The 22,143-nt window shown below is 47.3% G+C and overlaps 2 protein-coding genes across 7 annotated transcripts in view; both read right to left on the reverse strand.

The window, feature by feature from the left end:
* Positions 1 to 26: 26 nt before the first annotated feature.
* On the reverse strand, positions 27 to 4,211 carry CHRNA10 (cholinergic receptor nicotinic alpha 10 subunit). The gene is made up of 5 exons (XM_037068687.1): positions 4,193 to 4,211; positions 3,707 to 3,852; positions 3,150 to 3,304; positions 1,804 to 2,336; positions 27 to 492 (listed from the first exon to the last, which is right to left on the reverse strand). Exons 1-5 carry the CDS (start codon positions 4,209 to 4,211, stop codon positions 44 to 46), a joined length of 1,302 nt encoding a protein of 433 aa, XP_036924582.1. The 3' UTR covers positions 27 to 43.
* Positions 4,212 to 15,549: 11,338 nt separating this feature from the next.
* NUP98 (nucleoporin 98 and 96 precursor) overlaps positions 15,550 to 22,143 on the reverse strand; it is a 110,207-nt gene continuing 103,613 nt past the window's right edge. For all 6 annotated transcript variants that reach the window (XM_037068667.1, XM_037068664.1, XM_037068665.1 and 3 more), the window contains 4 exons: positions 21,657 to 21,898; positions 21,018 to 21,172; positions 16,966 to 17,077; positions 15,550 to 16,835 (listed from right to left, as the gene is read on the reverse strand). In XM_037068667.1, the coding sequence (XP_036924562.1) occupies positions 16,603 to 16,835; positions 16,966 to 17,077; positions 21,018 to 21,172; positions 21,657 to 21,898 (742 nt within the window). In that variant the 3' untranslated portion in view covers positions 15,550 to 16,602. The remainder of the gene's footprint in view (positions 16,836 to 16,965; positions 17,078 to 21,017; positions 21,173 to 21,656; positions 21,899 to 22,143) is intronic.

Genomic DNA, 22,143 nt, shown 5'->3' on the forward strand with positions numbered 1-22,143 from the left:
ATCCCTGTCTGGACTTGCTGTGGCTGCAGCGGACTCCTGGGACTCACAGGGCCTGCACCAGCACCAGGAGGCTCATGACCAGGGCCATGGAGAAGAAGATGCCCAGGAAGAAACGGTCCATCACACGAGCCAGGCGTTTCCAGTCTTCATGGCGGTGCTGGGCAGCCCGGTGGCTGCGGAAGGTGTTGGCAATGGTGGCTACATGGCGCAGCAAGGCTTCCTGGTGGCAGAGACACCGGGGCTCGTGGCAAGGGCCTGCGGGGGAGCCAGCAGGAGGCCGGGAACTTCGAGGTGACTCGGGCTGTCTAGACTGCCCACAGGGCTCCCCTCGTTCCCGCACACACAGGCCCCGTGCCAAGTGTCCCAGTAGGAAAGCCCGAGCCCAGGCTGGCACTGGGCGGGCACTGGGACCACAGTAATGCAAGTTCATGATAAGGATAGTGAGCGCCGTGGAGAAGGTGACCATGGTCATGGTGGCCATGTAGTACTTCCCTGCAAGAGACAGAGTGAGCTGGGGCCCAGAGAAGAACTCAGAGGGCCTGAGCTTCCCAGCCACCTCAGCATAAATAGGAACCCACCATGAGGCTCTTGGGACCTGCCAAGCCCAGTGGATGAAAGGAGAAGGCGGTAAGGGCCAAGGTCTCCCGGGCCTGCACTCCCACAAGTGGGTTCTCAGAAGCGATAGGTTGGCCAAAAAGTCTGTTATGTTTTTGTCCACACAATGGCTCCAACAGTGCTTAGTTGTCTTTCATTTCATTTGAAACAATTTTGTTAGGTTGTATTGTGACAACTGCCATATCAGTGTGCATTTAAAAAAACATCAGAATTGGTGACTCTCTGTGCAGCCATTTTAATATTGAAGATGGAAGAAAATACACAACATTTTTGATGTATTATGTTTTATTATTTTAAGAAAGGTAAAAATGCAACTGAAATGCAAAAAAGGATCTGTGTCGTGTATGGAGAAGGTGCTGTGACTGATGGAAGGTGTCAAAAGTGGTTTACAAAGTATTTTGGTACTATTGACATTTTGGCCAAATAATTCTTTGCCGTGGGGCTGTCTTAGATGTTTAGCAGCACCCCTGGCCTCTAACCTCTAGAAGCCAATCGAGGGAGGTAGCTGACATACTCAAAATATCCAAATCAATAAAGTTATTGGTGGAAATGAAACGTGTCTTGTATTTTACAGAAAAAACGTAAGGGACATTTTGGCCAATTCAGTACCAGTTCCCTCATTTCTCCCACGCTGCCGGGGGCTACAGTTCCCCACAAGTCAGCCTCTCCAGTCAGCCTCTCCTTCCCCATAACAGCCTCTCCTGTGGTTATGCCATGACATGGAGCAAGGGGCTGATTCTGCCCCCGACTGGGGTTACCACGGAACCTACCTCCTAGGCGTGTGGGAATGCTTCCCTGAGCTAATAAACGTCAAGGACTGAGGGATGCCTGGAGCCCAGCTGAGTACTCAACACATTGTACCTATAATTATGACCCTGGGGACAGTGACCTCCCTCCATCATTTCCTTGAGAAAAGACCTCTTCCCTCTGCCCCTTCCAGTAAGGGAAGAGTGTCCCCCCCTGGAAGGGGCCTACCCCTTCCCCCCCAATCTCAGATGAGGCATCCTCTCAGGACAGACCCCTTACACACTGAATTGAGAACCACTCTGGGGACCCAGGCCTCACTTCTGAATTTGTGGGGACCGGCACGCATCAGACTGGGTGGGGTGGCGGCCAGTCTCTGGGAGGGGATAGGCTGTCCCCCAAGATCCTTTACCCCCACCCCTGTCCAGGACCTCATCCACTCACCGATGAGCGGCACGCTCTCGGCCGGTGGCATGCTCTCGGCCAGGAGCAGCTGGAAGACAGTGAGAGACAGCAGCACGGTGACACCCAGCGACACCTTCTCGCCAGAGTCCGCAGGCAGGTGGAAGGCGAGCGGAGCGAGCAGGGAGATGAGCACGCAGGGCAGCAGCAGGTTGCACACGTAGGCGGCGGCGCGGCGGCGGAGCAGCAGCGTGAAGGTCACGTCCGGGTAGGGCTCCGAGCAGCAGCCGTAGGTGAGCACGCGCCGCCGAGCCGGCATGCCCAGCACGCGCCACTCCACGTTTTCCACGAAGTCGGCCAGGGTGGCGCTGTCGCCGCGGGGCCGCACGTCCAGCTGGTGCCCGCCGTGAGTCCAGGAGCCGAAAGTCAGGCCGCAGCGCTGCGAGTCGAACGGGAAGGCCGACACGTCCACGCGGCAGGAGCTGCGCGTGATGGCTGGCGCGTCCCAGCGCACGGCACCGTCGTGTCGCAGAACTACGTTGGTGCTGGCGGAGGCTGGGGGTTGCGCGTCTGCCCTGGGGGAAGGCGGGACTCCCTGAGGCAGCACCCCGAGGCCGCTCCGGGACAGGCGGGGCTCTGTGGCTACAGGGCCCCAAAGCCCCAGGGCCTCCGCAGGGAGGGTGGAGTGTGCCCTGGGAGGGCCCTCTGTGCTCTTGGAGGCCTAGAAGGGGCAGTGCCCGAAGGGCCCCCAAAAGATGCTGATCTAGCCCTGGGCCGCGTAAAAGCCCTGTCCAAAAGTTGGCACCTGATGGCATAGTGACCTCCCCCGGATGTCATCTGCTTAGAGTGTAGGGGGGCCGTTGGGGAAATCTGCAGATCTGTGTGTGGTCTGGGAAACAGAACTGGCGTGGGCGGGCGGAAGGGGGTGCTGCAGAGGGCCCTAGGCAGGCCTTTGGGGAGCCCTGAGGCTCAGAGCCGGCCTGGGAGGGTGGAGTGTGCCATAAAGGGACACCTGTGCCCTAGAAACTTCTCTGCGAGTTACAGCACTGGACTGCAGAGTGGGCTCCTGGGAGACATTCAGCCTGGGTTCCCTTGGGATAGCCTAAGGTGGTGCTGCATGGAGGGGCTGTGAAGGGGCCGGCCCCCAGCGGGTCCTTGCCAGGAGCCCCTGGCCTCAGGGCTGCCAGGAAGCCGCACTGTGCCCAGGAGCCAACACTACCACCACCTTCCTGCCAGATTAGAAAGGTCCTGGGGGACAGCTTCCAGGGCAGCATAGCAACTGGTTCCATGGGGGGCGGGGTGGAGGGTGGGGTGGGGAGGTGCATACCCAGAGCCAAGGGCAACTCTAGGGAAGGCAAGGGGAGGGGAGGGGCCCAGGCAGGCAGTACTTGTTGTAGAGTACGATGTCTGGCCGCCACACAAGACTGCTGGGAATTCGGATGACATCCAGGCCACCATAGTCATCAGGGTCCCATTGTAGGTGGGCATCTGTCCACTCCTGTCGGATCCACAGGTACAGGGTCAGCACCTGGTTGCGCTCATCCTAGTTGGGGGCAGGGAGTGGGCACAGATGTGGACACACATACATGCATATCCTGGCCTGTGTGTGCACACTCACCTGCAGAGCTCTGTTGGTACCCACAGACCCACCTTGCCCCTACAGTCCCGTTTCCACTGAGGCCTTGCTGTGACCTTGGCAGGTTCTTCTCTTCTCCAGGCCTCAGTTTCCTTAGCAGTTACAGGGGTGATGACCCCTGCTGGGCAGGGGTTTCAGTGTGCCAAGTGTTGGGTACACCATAGGCACCCACCAGTGTCCAAGTCAGTAGCTGTTACTGTTAATGTTTCCAGAAAAGAATCGTTTGGTGAATAATACCCGTCTCCCACCCTCAAATTCCTCGACACTGTCACCAGCACACTCCACAGTTGTACAACCACTATGACGTACCATGTCGATGATCTGGGACAATGTCACCTCCAGGGTCACGTTCAGAGCCTGGTCTGTGTCCGCCACAGGTCTCAGGGCACTTGTGTAGTTTGAGAAGAGGTCACGGAACAGCTTGTAAGCCAGCCTGCCCTCAGCTCCCAAGGACTCTAGGAGACCAGGAGGAAGGTTTACCCTAGTCCAGGAGCTGCTGGCCACACCCACCACCCCGACAAGGCCAGGGTCCTCGCCTGCCCCACTGTCTCCCTGCCGTCTAACTGGTCCTCCCAAAGGCAGCCCTCTGTTCCTCAGGCTGGGACTCTGGTTCTTCCCTAGCTTGCCTCCAGGGATGAATGAGGTGAGGCAGATGGGGCGAATTTGTACTATCTTCTGAAGCAAGGCTGATGGGTATCTTCCCTACCTTTCCCTTCCCAAGGACTTGGATTTGGCCTGCCCTGCCACAAATTCTATAGGGGCCCAAACAGGCCACACAAGAGTCCCAGCTCTCACCCAGGTATCTGAACTCCATTGCCCCACCCCCCTCCGGTCTCTCAAACCTGCCTCCACTCCTCCAGCTGCACAGCATTTGATTTCTTAAAAGCATCTGACACTACGGGCCAGTCCCTCCTGAAAGCGTACCATTCCCTAGGCTTTTGTGACCCCATATTGTCCTCAGTCCCTGACTTAATTATTGCTTCCCAGAATCCTGTCCTTGGCCCTCATCTCCCTTCTCCTAAGCTCCAGATACGGTAAGTTCACTCTTGAACATCTACAGGCACCTTAAACGTATAGGTCCAAAATAGACACTTATTTCCTGCCCCCATGTTCTGAAACCTGCACCTTGTTTGGTGTTTCCCCATCTCAGCAAACAGCACCCCCCAGTGACTTCAGCTAGAAATCTGAGAGTTATTCCCCCTCCTCTTGCCATTTACCCAAAATCCCAATCCTGTCAGTCTTACTGCTGACCATCTCTCGAATGTTTGATCTCCTCCCCAGCTCAGGCCTCATCCTCCCTCTAACGGACCACAGCAGCCATAGCCTCCTCACTGCTCCCCCTCGCCTCAGGCTCAGCCTAACTACCCTTCGCAATAATGAGAGATGAAGCTTTTAAACAGGCACATCTGACCGGGCCAGGGATGCTTAAACCCATTCAGTGGCTCCTCCTTGCCTGCTGGAGAAAGCCCCAACTCAGCTTGGCATTCAAGGCCTTCCATTCTCTGGCCCCCCTGTTTTTCCAGTCCTCCCTCTGGGAGCTCCCCTCTCACCACCCCAGCCCATCAGGCAAACTTCCTCTCACCCTTTTATGCTCCCCTCCTGCACACTCCCCAGATAGCTTGTTCTCCAGCACGGGTACTGAAGAGAGACACGAAGAGAGCGCATGTGGAGAGAGAGATTTGGGGGAGGACAAGAGCAGTAGCAACACCCCGAGAGTCCAGGCCTGGTTTATCGAGCTTCATACCTGGAAGGAGTGGGAGCAGGAGCAGAAGGCCCAGTCTGGAGACAGAGAAGCCAAGGCCGAGGAGGTGGCTCCTGGGCCCCATGGCCCCGCAGGGCAGGTTTCTGGTTGTGAGCCTCCTGGCCTGACCTAGGGCAGCGTCAGGGGCTGCTGGCAAGGATGGTGCAGACAATACCTGGGAGTAGGAAGTAAGACAGACCTTTGCTGGGTCCAGCGACCCACCAGGAAGCCCTGTTGCCCATTTGGTTATCTCACTCTCCCTTTTGTGCCTGCCCTTGGATTTTAGTACTTGGTCCTTTGCGTCTGTTGTTTCTCCTTCTCTGCTAGTCCTTGCCTCTTCGGGCCTCTGCCTCCGTTCTTTTCTCTGGCCCCCTCCCTCTTCACCTCTCACTCAGTCTCTCTGTCTGTAACTATTTCTCTGTAACTCTTTCTTGACTTCCCTAATGCTGATCTTCCTCCTTCCACTCTCCTGTTCTCCTCTATCTCAGCCCCCTCCCCAGCTTCCTGCCCCCATTCCCCATACCTGGTGCATTTTCAGCAGGACAGGAGCAGGGACTCCATCAGTCCTGAGCCCTCTGAGGCACAGGACAGCACACCTCTCCTCTTGGCCCTTTTCATTAGCTTAATTACACCTGTGCCCAAGGGAATAGAGCAACTGAAACTGACACCTCAAGTCACTGGGGCCTGAATTATTCAACTTCTGTAAGGCAGCACCCATGCTCCACTCGGGGCCAGCCTGAAAGGGTTGGAGGGTAGAGAGATGCCAGGTTCAGGGTTTGTAGGACACTGGGGCTTAAGGGTGCTAGGGGCCAAATCGTATGAATGGTAACTGTCACCTAGGGAGGGACTGAACACATCTGTCCAAAGAAGCTCTCTAGTCCTGCTGGGAGTGGTGCTGAGCCATGTGCTGCTCCGGGTGGCAACAGAAAGCAGGAAACACAGCCCACAGCCATGCCAATCTCAGCCTTAGAGTTCTCTTGTGCCCAACACCGTGGGCCATATTGGGTATCGGGGAAAACACAGATTTAGAGTTCCTTTCAGCTCTGTTTTAAGAGCTGTCTTACCTGGGCAAGATGCTGAAGCACCTGGATTTCAGTTTTCTCAAACAGGATAGTAACAGATTAACAGTCCTCACTTCAAAAGTTGCAAGAATTAACTGAGACCACCCAACAGCAGCAAGCACCCAGCATGGTGCCTGATACACAGTAACTATCCATAGTATTTGCACTACAGTGAGTTAGGGTATCTTCAGGAATACAGATTTAGCTTCACAAGCCCCCAGCCCTGGCAACATTCTACTATCTCTATGATTTTTTAGAATTATTTTATTTTTTAAGTAAACAAGCCATGGAATTAAAAAAGTTTTTTTAAAAGATTTTATTTATTCTTAGAGAGAGGAAAGGTAGGGAGAGAGGGAACTTTGATGTGTGAGAAGAGAAACATCAATTGGTTGCCTCTTGCATGTGCCCCAACAGGGGACTGGCCTGCACCTGCCCTGACTGGGAACCGAACTGGTGACCTTTCAGTTTGGCTCAACCAACTGTACTACACCGGTCAGGGCTATGATTTTTTTAATGATTTTTTTTCTAAACAGAGGGGAAGGAGAGAGGGAGAGAAACTTCAGTGTGAGAGACATCAGTTGATTTCAGTTCGCAGGACAACGGCCAACCCACTGGACCACACCTGACCCAGTTGGGGCTATCTCTATGCTTCTGATTACATACCTTATACAGTATTTGTCTTTCTGTGACTGGCTCATTTCCCTTTGCATAATGTCCTTAAGGTTCATCCATGTTGTAGCATGTGTCAGGATTTCATTCCTTTTTAAAAAGATTTTATTTATTTTTATAAAGGGAGGAAGGGAGGGAGAAAGAGAAACATCGATGTGAGAGATACATTGATTGGTTGACTCCTGCACGTCCCCAGCCAGGGAACCAGCAGCAACCCAGGCATGTGCCCTGACCAGGAATCCAACGGGCGACCTTTTGGTTCGCAGGCTGGCACTCAATCCACTGAGCCACACCAGCCAGGGCTATTTTTGAATTTTTGATAGCAGTCATCCCGATGGGTGTAAGGTTTGATTTGCATTTCTCTAATGACTAGTGATGTCGAGCATATTTATGTGCTTATTGGCCCTTTTTATATCTTCTTTAGAGAAATGTCTGCTCATATTGTTTTTTATTTGGGTTTTTGTCGTTCAGTTCTAAGACTTCTTTATACATTCTAGATATTAATCCCTTATCAGATACAAAATTTATATATATTTTTTCCAATTCTCTGGGTTGCCTTTACTTAACTGACTTTTGATGAACTAAAAATTTTCAAATACTCCAATTTGTGCATTTTTCCTTTTGTTGCCTGCACCTTTGGTGTCTAAGAAGTCTTTGCCAAATCTAATGTCGTGAACCTTTTTGCCCTGTACTTTCTTCTGAGCATATTATACTTTTAGGTCTTACATTTAAGTCTGACCTATTTTGACTAAATTTTTGTATATGGTGTTAGGTAATGGTCTGACTTCATTTCTTTGCACGTAAATTCCAGTTTCCCCACCATTTGTTGAAAAGACTGTCCTTTCCCATTGAATGGTCTTGGTACCCTTGTCAAAAATCACTTGACAATGTTGTGAAGGTTCATTACTGAGTTCTCCATTCTATTTCTAGTCTACAGGTTTGTCCAGACTAGTGTGTCAGTACTACAGTGATTTGATTTCTATGGCTTTGTAGTTGTTTTGATATCAGAAAGTGAGCCCTCCCCCCCACCATCGTTCTTTTTCGAAATGGTTTTGGCTCTTTGGGATCCCATGAGATTCCCTACGAATATTAGGGTGAGTTTTTCTATTTCTATTTTTTTAAAAATATATTTTATTGATTATACCATTACAGTTGTTCTATTCCCCTCCCTCATTCCCCTCCACCCGCACATTCCCTCCCCCACCCTTCTCCCCCCCTTAGTTTATAACCACGTGTCTCAAGTTCTTTAGATTCTATATTTCCCCCACTATTCTCACCCTCCCCCCTATCTATTTTCTACCTACCATCTATGCTATTTTCTGTGCCTTCTCCCCCCTTCTCCTCCTCCCACTGTTGCTAACCCTCCATGTGTTCTTCATTTCTATGGTTCCACTCCTGATCTAGCTGTCCTCTTGGTTTGCTTTTGTTTTAGGTGTGGTTGTTAATAACTGTGTGTTTGCTGTCCTTTCACTGTTCATATTTTTCATCATCTCTTTCTTATATAAGTCCCTTTAGCATTTCATATAATAAGGGCTTGGTGATGATGAACTCCTTGAACTTGACCTTATCTGAGAAGCACTTTATCTGTCCTTCCATTCTAAATGAAAGTTTTGCTGGATAAAGCAATCTTGGCTGTAGGTCTTTGGATTTCATGACTTGGAATACTTCTTTCCAGCCCCTTCTTGCCTGTAAGGTCTCTTTTGAGAAATCCGCTGACAGTCTGATGGGTACTCCTTTGTAGGTGACTGTCCCCTTATCCCTTGCTGCTTCTAGGATTCTCTCCTTCATTTTAGTCTTGGCTAATGTAATTATGATGTGCCTTGGTGTGTTCCTCCTTGGGTCCAACTTCTTTGGCACTCTCTGAGCTTCCTGGATTTCCTGGAAGTCTATTTCCTTTGCCAGACTGGGGAAGTTCTCTTTTATTATTTGTTCAAATACATTTTCCACTCATGGCTGTTTCCTTCCCCCTTCTGGTACCCCTATAATCCGGATGTTGGAACGTTTAAAGATGTCCTGGAGGTTCCTAAGCCTCTCCTCATTTTTTTGAATTCTCATTTCTTCATTCCTTTCTGGTCGGATGTTTCGTTCTTCCTTCTGGTCCATTCCATTGATTTGAGTCCCAGTTTCCTTTCCATCACTATTGGTTTCCTGGACATCTCCCTTCATTTCAATTAGTTTAGCCTTCATATGTTTCTCTAATTTGTGACTGTACTCTACCAATTCTGTGAGCATCCTAATAAATAGTGTTTTAAATTGGGCTTCTGAGAGCCTGGCAATCTGTTGGTCGCTTAGAGTTATTGGCTCTGGGACTTTGAGTTCTTCTTGAGCCATCCTTTGGGCTATTTGTGCCTGTTAAGTAGCAGGAACGGAGCCCTAGGTTTTCACCAGAGCAGGGCAACTCAGTCGCTGGGTTGTGACGTCGTATGTGGGGGCGGGGTCAAAGAGGGACAATGGCTTCTCTCCAGCGCCCGCTGCTGCCGCAGCCGCCGCCGCCGCCGCCGCCGCGACCCCCACCAGCACCGCAGCCACCACCGTCACCAGGGCCACGTGCCCCGCTCCTCGGCACGCGGGTGTGCCACCGCTGTCAGCCCTCCACCACTGGGTTTGCCCCCTGGGGCCTGTGAGGTCCGTCTCACTGCGCGTGAATGTGCGACCTTGGTCAGTCTGTTCCGCACCCCGACTAGTTCTGGGCTGCCTGAGCTCCTAGGTCTGCCCTGCCTGACCCAGCTCCGCTGCTGGCTCCACCTCTTACCGTCCTCGTTGAACGGTTCGTAGCTGTCGGACTTCCGTATAATTCGGTTTTCTGGCCTCTGGGTGTGTGGTAGTTCACCAAAACTTTTGTTGTATCCAAACTTGGTTGTGGGAGAAGGCACAGTGTTTCCACCTATGCCTCCATCTTGGCGGAAGTCTCGAGTTTTTCTATTTCTGAAAAAAAACCACCTAAAACCCTGCTGCTGAGATTTTGTTAGGGATTGCCTTAAATCTGTAGATTGCCTTGAAGAGTATGGAGTCCTTGATCTTAAGTGTTCCAGTTCACCAGCATGTCTTCCATTTGTCACCTTTACCATTTTCTAGTTTCCTGTGTACATGTCTTCCAACTCCTTGGTTAGGTTTATTTCTTAGTATTTTATTCTTTTCTTTGATGCTATTGTTAATGGAATTGTTTTCCTAATTTTCTTTTCATTGTCAGTGTATAGAAATGCAACTGAATTTTGTGTAATTTTGTATCCTGCTATTTTGCTCAATTCATCCATTAGTTCTAACAGTAGGGTTTTATTGTTGTTTCTGAGGTATCTTTAGAGCTTTCTACCTATAAGATTATATTATCTATAAACAGATCATTTTACTTCTTCCTTACCTAATTGCCCTAGCTAGATTTTCCACTACTGTATATTGAATGGAAGTGGTGAAAACAGACATTTTTGCCTTGATCTTGGAGAAAATGCTTTCACTTCTTTACCACTGAGTATAACTGGTTGTTAATTTTTTTTGTATATGGCTTTTATTATGTTAAAGCAGTTTTCTCCTATTCCTAGTTTGTTGAATGCTTTTTATCACAAAAGGATGTTGAATTTTACCGAATGCCTTTACCATATCCATCCAGATGGCCATGTTCACTTCTTTATTGTTACTGTGGTGTATTACAACCTCCAAGTTGAACTACCCTTGCATTCCAACCTTAAATCTCTCTTGGTGTGTAATCCTTTTAGGATGCTGCTAAATTTGGCTTTCAAGTTTTTTGTTGGGGATTTTGCATCAATATTTATAAAAAATACTAGTCTGTAGTTTTGTGTTTTTTTTGGTATGGCTTTGGTATCAGGGTTATGCTGGCCACACAGAATACCTCTTCAACTTTTTTGGAAAAAGTTTGAGAATTGGTATTAGTTCTTTAAATTTTTAGAATTCACCAGTGAAGCCGTTAGGTCCTGGGCTTTTATCATACTTTTTACTACTGATTCAATATCCATACTAGTTATAGGTCTATTCAGACTTTGTTTCTTCATGATGTAGTCATGGTAGGTGTTGCGTTCTAGGAGATTTTCTCTTCAAGATTTTATTTATTTACTTTTAGAGAGAAGGGAAGGGAGGGAGAAAGGGAGAAAAACATCAATGTGTGAGAGACACATCCATTGGTTGCCTCTCCAATGCCCCCAACTGAAGACTGGTCTGCAACCCAGGCACATGCCCTGACCAGGAACCAAACAGTTCCCAGGTCAGCATTCAATCCATTGAGGCACACCAGCCAGGGCTCTTTTTCATTTAAGTGATCTAATTTGTTAGTGTATAGTATTCTCATAATTCTTTTTTAAAAAATATTTTTTAAGTTTATTTATTTAAATCTAGAGGGGAAGAGAAGGACAGAAGGAGAGAAATATCAATGTATGGTTGCCTCTCGTGAGTCCCCTGCTGGGAACTGGCCTGCAACCCAGGCATGTGCCCTGACTGGTAATTGAACCACAATCGTCTGGTTTGCAGGCCCGTGCTCAATCCGCTGAGCTACACCAGCCTGGGCTCATAATTCTTTTAAAATTATTATTAGAAGTCCAGTCAAGATGAAAGCATAGGCAGACATGCCTCACCTCACTGCACAACCACAAGAAGGAACACAACTAACTTAAAAACAAAAACAGCGAGAACTGTACAGAAGTCCAACCACCCAGGATTTAGAGAAGCTATATTCAAGTAGACGAGTGGGAGGGGTGGAGATGGGGAGTCAGGGAGGACTCAGTGTGGTGGTGGTGAGCGGGGGTGTGGGGAGGCAGCAAGGTGGACGTGGCCAGAACAGGCAGCCCCACACTCGTGTGGGGCGGATAAAAATCAGAGACACTGAGTAAGCGAGCCCACCCCCTCGCCAGACGGTGCAGCCCAACTCCAGCACCAGAAAAAATAAAGCCTCATAACTTCTGGCTATAAACCCAGTGGAGTTGTGGCAGCTGAAATGCTGGTTTCTCAGGAGACCAACATGAATGCAAACTCACCCGCCCTGGTGACCACAACCAGGACAGCAGCTGAAGGGGCACCAGAGTTGCATATGGGAAGTGGGTGGAGTACCTGGAAATGGGGAGAGGGCCAGGCAAGCCCCCAGAAGCCAGCCAGCAGCAGTATTGTTCCTTCCTCGACTCCTCCCCGCCACATGAAGCCATGGTTGCCCCCACCCTCGTGAATACCCAAGCTCTGCCTGATGCAACTTAACAGGTGCGTTAAAACACAATCAAAGCAGCTCTACGCACACACACAAGGCGGCTTCCAAAATCAGGAGACAAAGAAATATGGCCCAAATGAAGGAAAAGAACAGAACTCCAGAAAAAGAACTAAGTGATGCAAATAGTCAACCTGTCAGACACTGAGTTCTAAACAATGGTAGTCAGAGTGCTCAAAGATCACACTGAGTATGGCAAAAACATAAGGAAGAAATGAAGGCTCTACTAAGGGAAATAAAGAAAAATCCACAGGAAACCAACAGTGAAGGGAAGGAAGCTGGGATTCAAATGGATTCGGAATGTAAGAAAGAAAGAAACATTCAACCAGGACAAAATGAAGAAACAAGAATTCAAAAACACGAGGAGAGTTTAAGACGACTCTGGATCATCTGCAAAAGGGCCAACATCTGAATCATAGGGACGCCATTAGAAGAGGAAGAGCAAGAGATTAAAAATTTATTTGAAAATATAATAAAAGAAAATTTCCCTAATTTGGCAAAGGAAATAGACACGCAAGTCTAGGAAGCACAGAGTCCCAAACAAGATGGATGTAAAGAGGCCCACTCGAAGACACATCAAAATTAAAATGCCAAAGTTTAAAGATAGAGAGAAAATCTTAGAAGCAGCAAGAGAAAGGCAAAGAGTTAGCCACAAAGGAGTTCCCATCAGACTATCAGCTGATTTCTCAAAAGAAACTTGGCAGACAAGAAGGGGCTGGCAAGAAGTATTCAAAGTGATGAAAAGCAAGGACTGACAGCTAAGGCTACTCTATCCAGCAAAGATACCATATAGAATTGAAGGACAGATAAAGTGCTTCCCAGACAAGGTAAAGCTAAAGGAGTTTGTCATCGCCAAGCCCTTATTATATGAAATGTTAAAGGGACCTATTAAGAAAAAGAAGATCAAAACTATGAAAAGATGATCACAACTATCAAAAACTGAATCTAAAAAAACCAAACAACAGGAATAGAATCACAGATGTGGAGATCATTTGGAGGGTTACAGTTTCCCCCTGAAACAGTCAGAAAGACTTTGCTCTGCTTCCTAACTCAATCCAACCCTCTTTTGACTCTTTAACTCATGGTTAACTCATCAACCTACTTAAGAGATAGAGTCTCCTTCCTTCTGCAGACAGTTCATTTGTTATGAAAGTACAGCCNAAAAAAACCAAACAACAGGAATAGAATCACAGATGTGGAGATCATTTGGAGGGTTACAGTTGGGAGGGAGAAGGGGAAGAAGGGGGGGAAAGGCATAGGGATTTAGAAGCATAATCAGATAGGTACAGCATAGAAGGGGATCTTAAGAGCAGTGTAGGCCATGGAGAAGCCAAAGAACTTACATGCATAACCATGAACTAGAACTAAAGGGGATGGGTCGCTGAAGGGAAGGGGGGTACCAGGTGGAGGGAGGCACAGGGGGCAAATTGGCACAGCTGTAATAGCATAATCAATAAACACACTTTAAAATAATTTTTTTTCTTACACAAGGACATTTTTCATTGCTCCTAGGGAGAGAGGGAAACATCAATGCAAAAGAGAAACACGAAGTAGTTGCCTCCCATACATGTCTGAACTGGGGATTCAACCACAACCTAGGTTAATGTGCCTGACTGGGAATCAAACCTGCAACCTTTTGGTTACTGGATGACATTCCAACCAAGCCACACCAGCCAGGGCTTATAATCCTTTTTATTCATTATCAGTAGAAAATCCCCCACTTTCTGATTTTAGAAATGAGTCTTTATTTTAGTTCATTTAGCCAAAGGCTTGCCAATTTTATTGATCTTTTCAAAGGACCAAATTTTGGTTTCATTAATTCTCCCAATTGGTTTTCTTTTCTTTCATGTATCTCTGTTCTAATCTTTATCATAATTGCTGGCTTCAGGTTTAGTTTGTCCTTTTTCTAGTTCCTGATGTAGTTTGTGGATTTGAGCTCATTCTTTTTAAAAAGAATTTTATTTACTGATTTGTAAGAGAGAAAAATGATCAATTCATGATTCCACTTATTTATGCTTTCACTGGTTGATTCCTGCATGTGCCCTGCCCAGGGATTGAACCTGTAACCTTGGCACATTGGGATGATGCTCCAGCCAACTGAGCTACCCAGCCAGGGCTTATTTTCAATGTAAGCACTCATAGCATCTAAATTTCTCTTAATACCACTGTGTTCCATGCATTTTGGTATGTTGTTTTTGTTTGTTCTTTACGTATTTATTTTCCTTGTGAATTTTCCAGTTTTATTTCTGTTGATTTCTCACTTTATCCAGTTGTGGTATGTTGTTTTTGTTTGTTCTTTACGTATTTATTTTCCTTGTGAATTTTCCAGTTTTATTTCTGTTGATTTCTCACTTTATCCAGTCGTGGTCAGAGATGCTGCTTTGTATAATTACCTCTGTAAAATCTATTGAGCCCTGACTGGTGTAGCTCAGTGGATTGAGCGTGGGCTGTGAACCAAAGGGTTGTGGTTCGATTCCCAGTCAGGGCACATGCCTGGGTTGCGGGCCAGGTCGCCAGTGGGGGTGTAAGAGAAACAACCACACATTGATGTTTCTCTCCCTCTCTTTCTCCTTCCCTTCCCCTATCTCTAAAAATATTTTTTTAAATAAATAAAAAAATAAAACCTATTGAGGCTTCATTTGTGGCCTAACATATGGGTAACCTGGAGAATCTCCCATGTGCACTTGAAAAAATTGTATGGTGTTGTTGGGTATTCTGTAATAGTTTATTGTTCTCTATTTCCTTGTTTATCTTCTGTTTGGTTGTTCTACCCATTACTGAGTGGGGTATTACAGTCTTCAACTACTATTGTACAGCTATTTCTTTCTTCAGTTCTGTCCTTTTTTGGCTCACATATTTTGCTAGTCTGTTATTAGGTGTGTAAAATGTTTGTAATTGTTCTTTCTGCTCTACCATTTTGCAACTAAACCAAACCAAACCAAAATACTTAAATAGTATTCATAAGTCTCACCTGATCTCTCTCAAAACAGCCCTGTGAAGAAGCAACATCAGAGGTCATTATTCCCTGTTACACGGGAAAACCGAGGATAAGAAAAGTGGAACGTGACCTGAGGTTTGAAAATACCACCGCCCTCCACTCCCAGGAGGGGAGCAAGGTGGCTTTGAAAGTTAGGTATACGCCACTGGGCAATTTGAGACCCCATCCCTATTCCTCACTGGGAATCCAAGCACATAAATATACGTACAGCAGTCAGGATTAATAAAAAACCTCACCCTCATACCCCTAAACTTGCCCTAATAAATCTACTCTTTGATCTAGTCTGTAGCCTAGTTCAGTACCAAACTGTTCTCTCTCCATCCGATGGCCAGTCTCCCTTTAGATGGCAAATGAAACAAGGCTCCCATAAAGCTCCTTGGGGCCAGAAGTCTCAAAAACACAAAGGGAAAAATCCAATACCACGAATGCTATAAACATTTCATTTTATTTATTTTTTTTAAGAAAGTAGCTTCAGAAAAAGAGGAAAATAATCTAGATCATTTATTCATATATATATATTTTAATAAAAACCTTTACATAATCTTCATGCAGAAAGCCCCAGGAGTAGCCATGTTGCCTGCCTCAAGCCGTTACCTGGGGCTCCCCATAGTTGTCAGCAGTGCTGGGAAGGGCCCCCGCCTGCCCCCAAAGCCTGGCTCAGCAATGGCTTTACCTTCTGGGACTGTAGATGGAGGGTGGAAAATGCTTTGGGCTAGAATTTGTTAGTGTACGGTATTCTCTTTTATCCAAACTCTCAGGCAAATCCGGACAAGGGGCCTGCCTAGCAAGATGACTGAAAACCAGGGACCCAACTGAGTTCCAGGAGCTTCCCAGAGACATGGATCTGTGACCAAGGGCTCCCGCACATGGTGGTGGGGAAAGTTCTGTGTCCACAGCACATTCAAGGCAGGAACAAACAAGCCTTGAGCACCCACCGCTCCATGGCAGGCATTCACTTCCCCCTGAAACAGTCAGAAAGACTTTGCTCTGCTTCCTAACTCAATCCAACCCTCTTTTGACTCTTTAACTCATGGTTAACTCATCAACCTACTTAAGAGATAGAGTCTCCTTCCTTCTGCAGACAGTTCATTTGTTATGAAAGTACAGCCTTAGATCAACACATCTGTCGCATCATCTGTCCCACTCCTAAAGAGTCCCGGTATCAGCGGGCTGGGGCAGGGGCAGGACAGTACACTGGCATGGAGGGTCACAAGATCCAGAATGGCTGAGGGCAGAAAAGGATTCCCTGGTTCGAGGGGAATCTGGTAAAGGCGCTTGGTTGACCATTTCAAAAAAGATCTTGAGGATGGTAAAAAGAGACTTGGCTTCTTTGAGGGGTTCCAAAAGCCCTTACGTGATGTTCTGTATTAAGGAAGCCCTGAACAACTGCAGGACACTCCTTGGGGTGGCAGGATGGGAGGGTGGATTCCACAGTCAACCCAGACAATGGCTAACAGTGCTGATCAACTCAATGCAGGAGACCTCTGTGTGGTGAGTGTGAATGACCATGTGAGTGTGGTAGGAGGAGCCTGGGGCTCACTGGCTCCCAACAGTTAGTTCTTGAAGAGTCAGTTCTCGAAGGTAGGACTGTGTGAGGCTGCGCAGTTCCTCCAAGGCATAGTCCTCAGGCATGGGGAGCCGGCCAATGTGGGGAGCCAACAGGCGCAAAGGGACTTGCTGAGGATCTGGTGTTGAGTCAGAGGTTGCGTCAGGGGCATGCTGAAGGCTCAGTACCACCCGCAACAGGTTGGCTACACGTTTGGCCATGTCTGCAGAGAAAAAGTGGAGTGAACACCAAGGATGGAAGGTGGGGAAGAGTGGGCAACAGGGTGTGTGTGTTTATTAATCAAAAAGACAAGAAGAAAGAAGGCAGAATGCAGGGAGAGGCTAGAGGCTCACCTGACTGAGCCAGGCGATCCTTGGCATTGTAACACTGGATCTGCTCTACCCGGTTGCACAGTGAGGTCACTTTGGTTTGTAACTGTTCCAGCTCATAACCTGAGCACTCCACCTACAAGAAAGCAGCAAAACCAATTAGACCAAGAGGAGCTCCCTCACCACAGTCTGACCCATAGGCTGGTTATGCAGAACTCTGACACAACAGTGAGATGAGGGAAGGGAAACCCAGAAGCTGGCTGGCAGTGCCATGTCACCCCCACCCTGCCTACCTGCTGTGAACAAGGCATGGTGTTAGCAGTCACACACAACAGGAGAGTAAGAGAGTGTACAGAGCCTTAGGTTAGGCAAGTCTTGAGATCACCATGTCACTAGTAAGCTCTAACACGACACCAAATATCTAGATAGCCCTGGCTGGTGTGGCTCAGTAGGTTGGAGCTTGTCCCATAAACTGAAAGGTTGCAGTTTGATTCCTGGTCAGAGCACATACCTAGGTTGTGGGTTCAGTTCTCAGTTGTGGTACATACAAGAGGCAACTGATTGGTATTTCTTTCCCCCTCTCTATCCCTCCCTCCCTTCCTCTCTAAAATCAATAAGCATATCCTTGTGTGAAGATTTTTTAAATATCTAGATAAATCTGGGTTCAGAGAAATGGTGTGATTTTTTTAAGAGCACAGTTGGTAAGAAGTAAAACCCAAACTAGCATTTAATTTAGGTCTCCTGACCCCAAGTTTGCAGCCCTTTTCTCCCTGTCTAGCCTCGTTCTACATGTTGTGATCCACTCCTACGGCTCCAATTACAATCAATGTGCTGACGATGCCTCAGTCTTCATCTCTCGCCTAACATCCCACTCTCCCACTCCCTTTGCCAGGGCCCCCGCCCTAGCTCGTGTCACCGATGTTTCTGACCTGAAATATCTTAAGAGCTTGATCCCGATCCTCAGTGTCATACCCTCTATATCCCTTTTCCTATCATACTATAGCCAGAGCAGTCTTTCTAAAAAGATGTATATTTTCATTCATTATTTACATTCTGAATATTTTCCAGCAGCATCTTATCCCTACTTGTTCCATAAATAGGACTTTTGGTTAGACCCCTGCTCTCCGACTCTGACATTAAACCATCTACCTACTAAGTCTCCCATCTCTTCCTCCTCCTCCAATGCCTAACTTAACTCTTACAAGAAGTATCTCTCATTGAACCCACTTTTGGGGGGCTCTGTCAAATCTACAAGTTAATGTCTATACATGTACTTTCCTTTTCATCCACTGGAATCCAGTCTTTAACTTGACTTTCAAAGACGGTAAACAAGATAAGACAAGGTCTTTGCTCTCATAAAAATTGAAAACAAAGAAATAATATCAGATAGTAATAACCCTTGAAGAAACGAGCCACACAGACAGTCATACAGGCTGATGTGACAGACAGAAGCTGGGTGACTGCCGGGGGCCAGGAAGGCTTCCTTGGGGAAGGCTGTATCTCAGTGGAGACCTGAACCACAAGAGGAAGGTCAAGCTTGCTAGGCAAAGAGCATAGCTAAACCCCTCCCAAGGTGGGAATAGGAAGGAAGTTTATGGAGTGAAATTCAAGGTAAAGGAGACTTCCGCCAAGATGGAGGCATAGGTGGAAACACTGTGCCTTCTCCCACAACCAAGTTTGACTACAACAAAAGTTTTGGAGAACTAGAACACACCCAAAGACCAGAACACGGAATTATACGGAAGTCCGACAGCTATGAACCGTTCAACGGGGACGGTAAGAGAGGCGGAACCAGCAGTGGATCTGGGTCGGGCAGGACAGATCCCCCCACCTAGGCAGCCCAAAGCCAGTCGGGGTGCGGGGCAGACTGACCAAGGTCCCACATTCACGCACAGTGAGATGGACCACGCAGGCCCCAGGGGACGAACCCAGTGGTGGAGGGCCGACAGCGGTGGCACACTCGAGTGCAGTGGAACGAAACGTGTGGGCCCGGTGACAGTGGTGGCAGCGGGCGACAGAGGGAAGCCATTGTCCCTCTTTGACCCCACCCCCACATACAACGTCACAACCCAGCAACTTTATTGCCCTGCTCTGGTGAAAACCTAGGGCTCTGATCCTGCTACTTAACAGGCACGAACAGCCCAAAAGATGGCACAAGAGGAACTCAAAGTCCCAGAGCCAATAACTCTAAACGACCAATAGATTGCCAGCCTCTCAGAAGCCCAATTTAAAACACTATTTATCAGGATGCTCACAGAATTGGTAGACTACAGTCACAAATTAGAGAAACATATGAAGACTAAACTAACTGAAATGAAGGGAGATGTCCAGGAAACCAATAGTGACGGAAAGGAAACTGGGACTCAAATCAATGGAATGGACCAGAAGGAAGAACGAAACATCCGACCAGAAAGGAATGAAGAAATGAGAATTCAAAAAAATGAGGAGAGGCTTAGGAACCTCCAGGACATCTTTAAACGTTCCAACATCCAAATTATAGGGGTACCAGAAGGGGGAAAGAAACAGCCACGAGTGGAAAACATATTTGAACAAATAATAAAGGAGAACTTCCCCAGTCTGGCAAAGGAAATAGACTGCAAGGAAATCCAGGAAGCTCAGAGAGTGCCAAAGAAGTTGGACCCAAGGAGGAACACACCAAGGCACATCATAATTACATTAGCCAAGACCAAAATGAAAGAGAGAATCCTAGAAGCAGCAAGGGATAAGGGGACAGTCACCTACAAAGGAGTACCCATCAGACTGTCAGCGGATTTCTCAAAAGGGACCTTACAGGCAAAAGGGGCTGGAAAGAAGTATTCCAAGTCATGAAATCCAAAGACCTACAGCCAAGATTGCTTTATCCAGCAAAACTTTCATTTAGAATGGAAGGACAGATAAAGTGCTTCTCAGATAAGGTCAAGTTCAAGGAGTTCATCATCACCAAGCCCTTATTATATGAAATGCTAAAGGGACTTATATAAGGAAAAGATGATGAATAATATTAACAGTGAAAGGACAGCAAACACACAGTTATTAACAACCACACCTAAAACAAAAGCAAACCAAGAGGACAGCTAGATCAGGAGTGGAACCATAGAAATGAAGAACACATGGAGGGTTAGCAACCGGGGGGGTGGGAGGAGGAGAAGGGGGGAGAAGGCACAGAAAATAGCATAGATGGTAGGTAGAAAATAGATAGGGGGGAGGGTGAGAATAGTGGGGGAAATATAGAATCTAAAGAACTTGAGACACGTGGTTATAAACTAAGGGGGGGAGAATGGTGGGGGAGGGAGGGTGTGGGTGGAGGGGAATGAGGGAGGGGAACAGAACAACTGTAATGGTATAATCGATAAAATATATTTAAAAAAATAAAAATAAAAAAAAATTAAAAAAAAAGAAATTCAAGGTAAAGAGGAGAGCAGAAGATAAAACTGGAGAGGTTTTATATAGCAGCGTCCTTAGATTTCAAAGGGTCTGTGGTCATAAAGGATGCATATGAGTGTGGAGTTGAAGGGTGGAATAAAATAAGGTTTGTTGGAAACACAAGTAGTTTAGTGTGAGTGGGCCAGGCTGGTGGGGCTGGAATGTGGGAAGATTGGCAGGAGTTAAGGTAGGAGGGAAAAAAAGGTGTAAGTCTTTACAGGGGCTGGAACACCTTTCTGGGTTTGGTTTCTGTGCTGTAAACAATGGGGATCTACCCCCAAGACATTTTACTGAAGACTAACAATGCAGTAACACTGCAATTTTAAAACACACCAAATGATGTGTGAAATAATCATCCTCACCAAATCTCTGACCTTATTGTGTCTCAACAGTTTCTCACTGAAACTAGGGCTGGACAAGAATAGGAAACTGACTACAGACAAATTGTGAAAACGTCTATCGTAAGCATTTTTAAGTTCTGATGCGGCTGTCAAGTCAAAATGGCCACATCGAAGTGTCCCTCCTGCGCTGACAGTGCTGTCTCCGTACCTCTGGTGCTGAGGAGTTTTCCAAGTTGTTATTCAGGCCTTTTGAGGTCTCTGTAAGGAGCAGGGAAAAGGAAAACCAGCCAGTGGTTTAAGGAACTTAAATACCTGTTGTATATGGTGGATCATTTCAAGAACCCGAATGTAGTCCAGGTAAACAAGGCCCGATGTTTCCCAGTCCTGAATTAGGCCGCTGCGCTCTGGAGGTGCCAGGTCTTCCAAGAACCCCTTCAGGTAGTCATAGTTCTCATTAATGATGGCATCTGAAGAACAAAATGGTGAGCACTATGTTCGCACAAGTATATGCTTCCCAAAAGTGCCCAGAGGAAGGACGTGGCAGAAATCCAAGACATGAAAGAAGGGGAAATAATTTGGGGTCAGACTTCAAAATTTCAAGTAGATATTCTGAAATTCACTACAAATAATGTGAAGAATAACTGGCTTCAGTTCTCCAAATAGATATTTTTGATGTTGCTGAATAAAATTCCCTAAATAATCAAGCTTAACATAATTAGCACACACCAGGAATATTCCTGGCGAATGATAACATAACAATACTCTCGCCTCTCTAGCCCCTCATTCTGGCCAAGCCTCGCCTGCACAGAGAGCTTTCACAAAGTGTGATCTGATTCATGTCTGCCCCGTCCCATACTGAGCATCACCTCTGGCCTGACTCGTCATGGAGTTCAGAGGTTGGAAGAATCTGGGTGATTCCAGGACACACAGGCCTTAGAAAGAAGCACTTACCAGAAGCTAAGTGCCGGATGACGAGTTTGTGGCAGTGGTTCCAGTGACCAGCTTTAAATAAATAGAGGGCCTCCAAGTGCCTGTTGGATTCCATGTGTGCTCGCACTGCTTTGGCTTCATGAATCCACTCGGCAGGCACACAAAGCTTCTGGGTCAGGAAAGTCTCCTTAGCCCAAGATTCAGGGGTCTCCAATAGTTGGCAATGCCGGGTAAGCAGCTCTCGAACAGCCTTCTCACGCACGCTATAGGGAGAAATAGGTCTGGAAACTAATACTCTAGGGAAGGTTGCTACTGCCTAGAAAAGGCTTTCCTTAGTTAAGATCTCTCCTTATTTCCTTTCTGGGAATAGGAGATCTAGGACTGCGGTAGGGAGTTCTACACTCCACAAAGCAGTCAGTCCGCAGTTCATTTCTAACCTTCGCCCTCCTCTGTCTCCCACATGGTCTCAGTACAAGTAAGCAAAGTAGCTACAGATCTCTTCCAGGTC

Source organism: Sturnira hondurensis, unplaced genomic scaffold, assembly GCF_014824575.4.
Source record: "Sturnira hondurensis isolate 20B ecotype Veracruz unplaced genomic scaffold, ASM1482457v3 Scaffold0017746, whole genome shotgun sequence".
In the NCBI taxonomy this organism is placed as follows: domain Eukaryota; kingdom Metazoa; phylum Chordata; class Mammalia; order Chiroptera; family Phyllostomidae; genus Sturnira; species Sturnira hondurensis.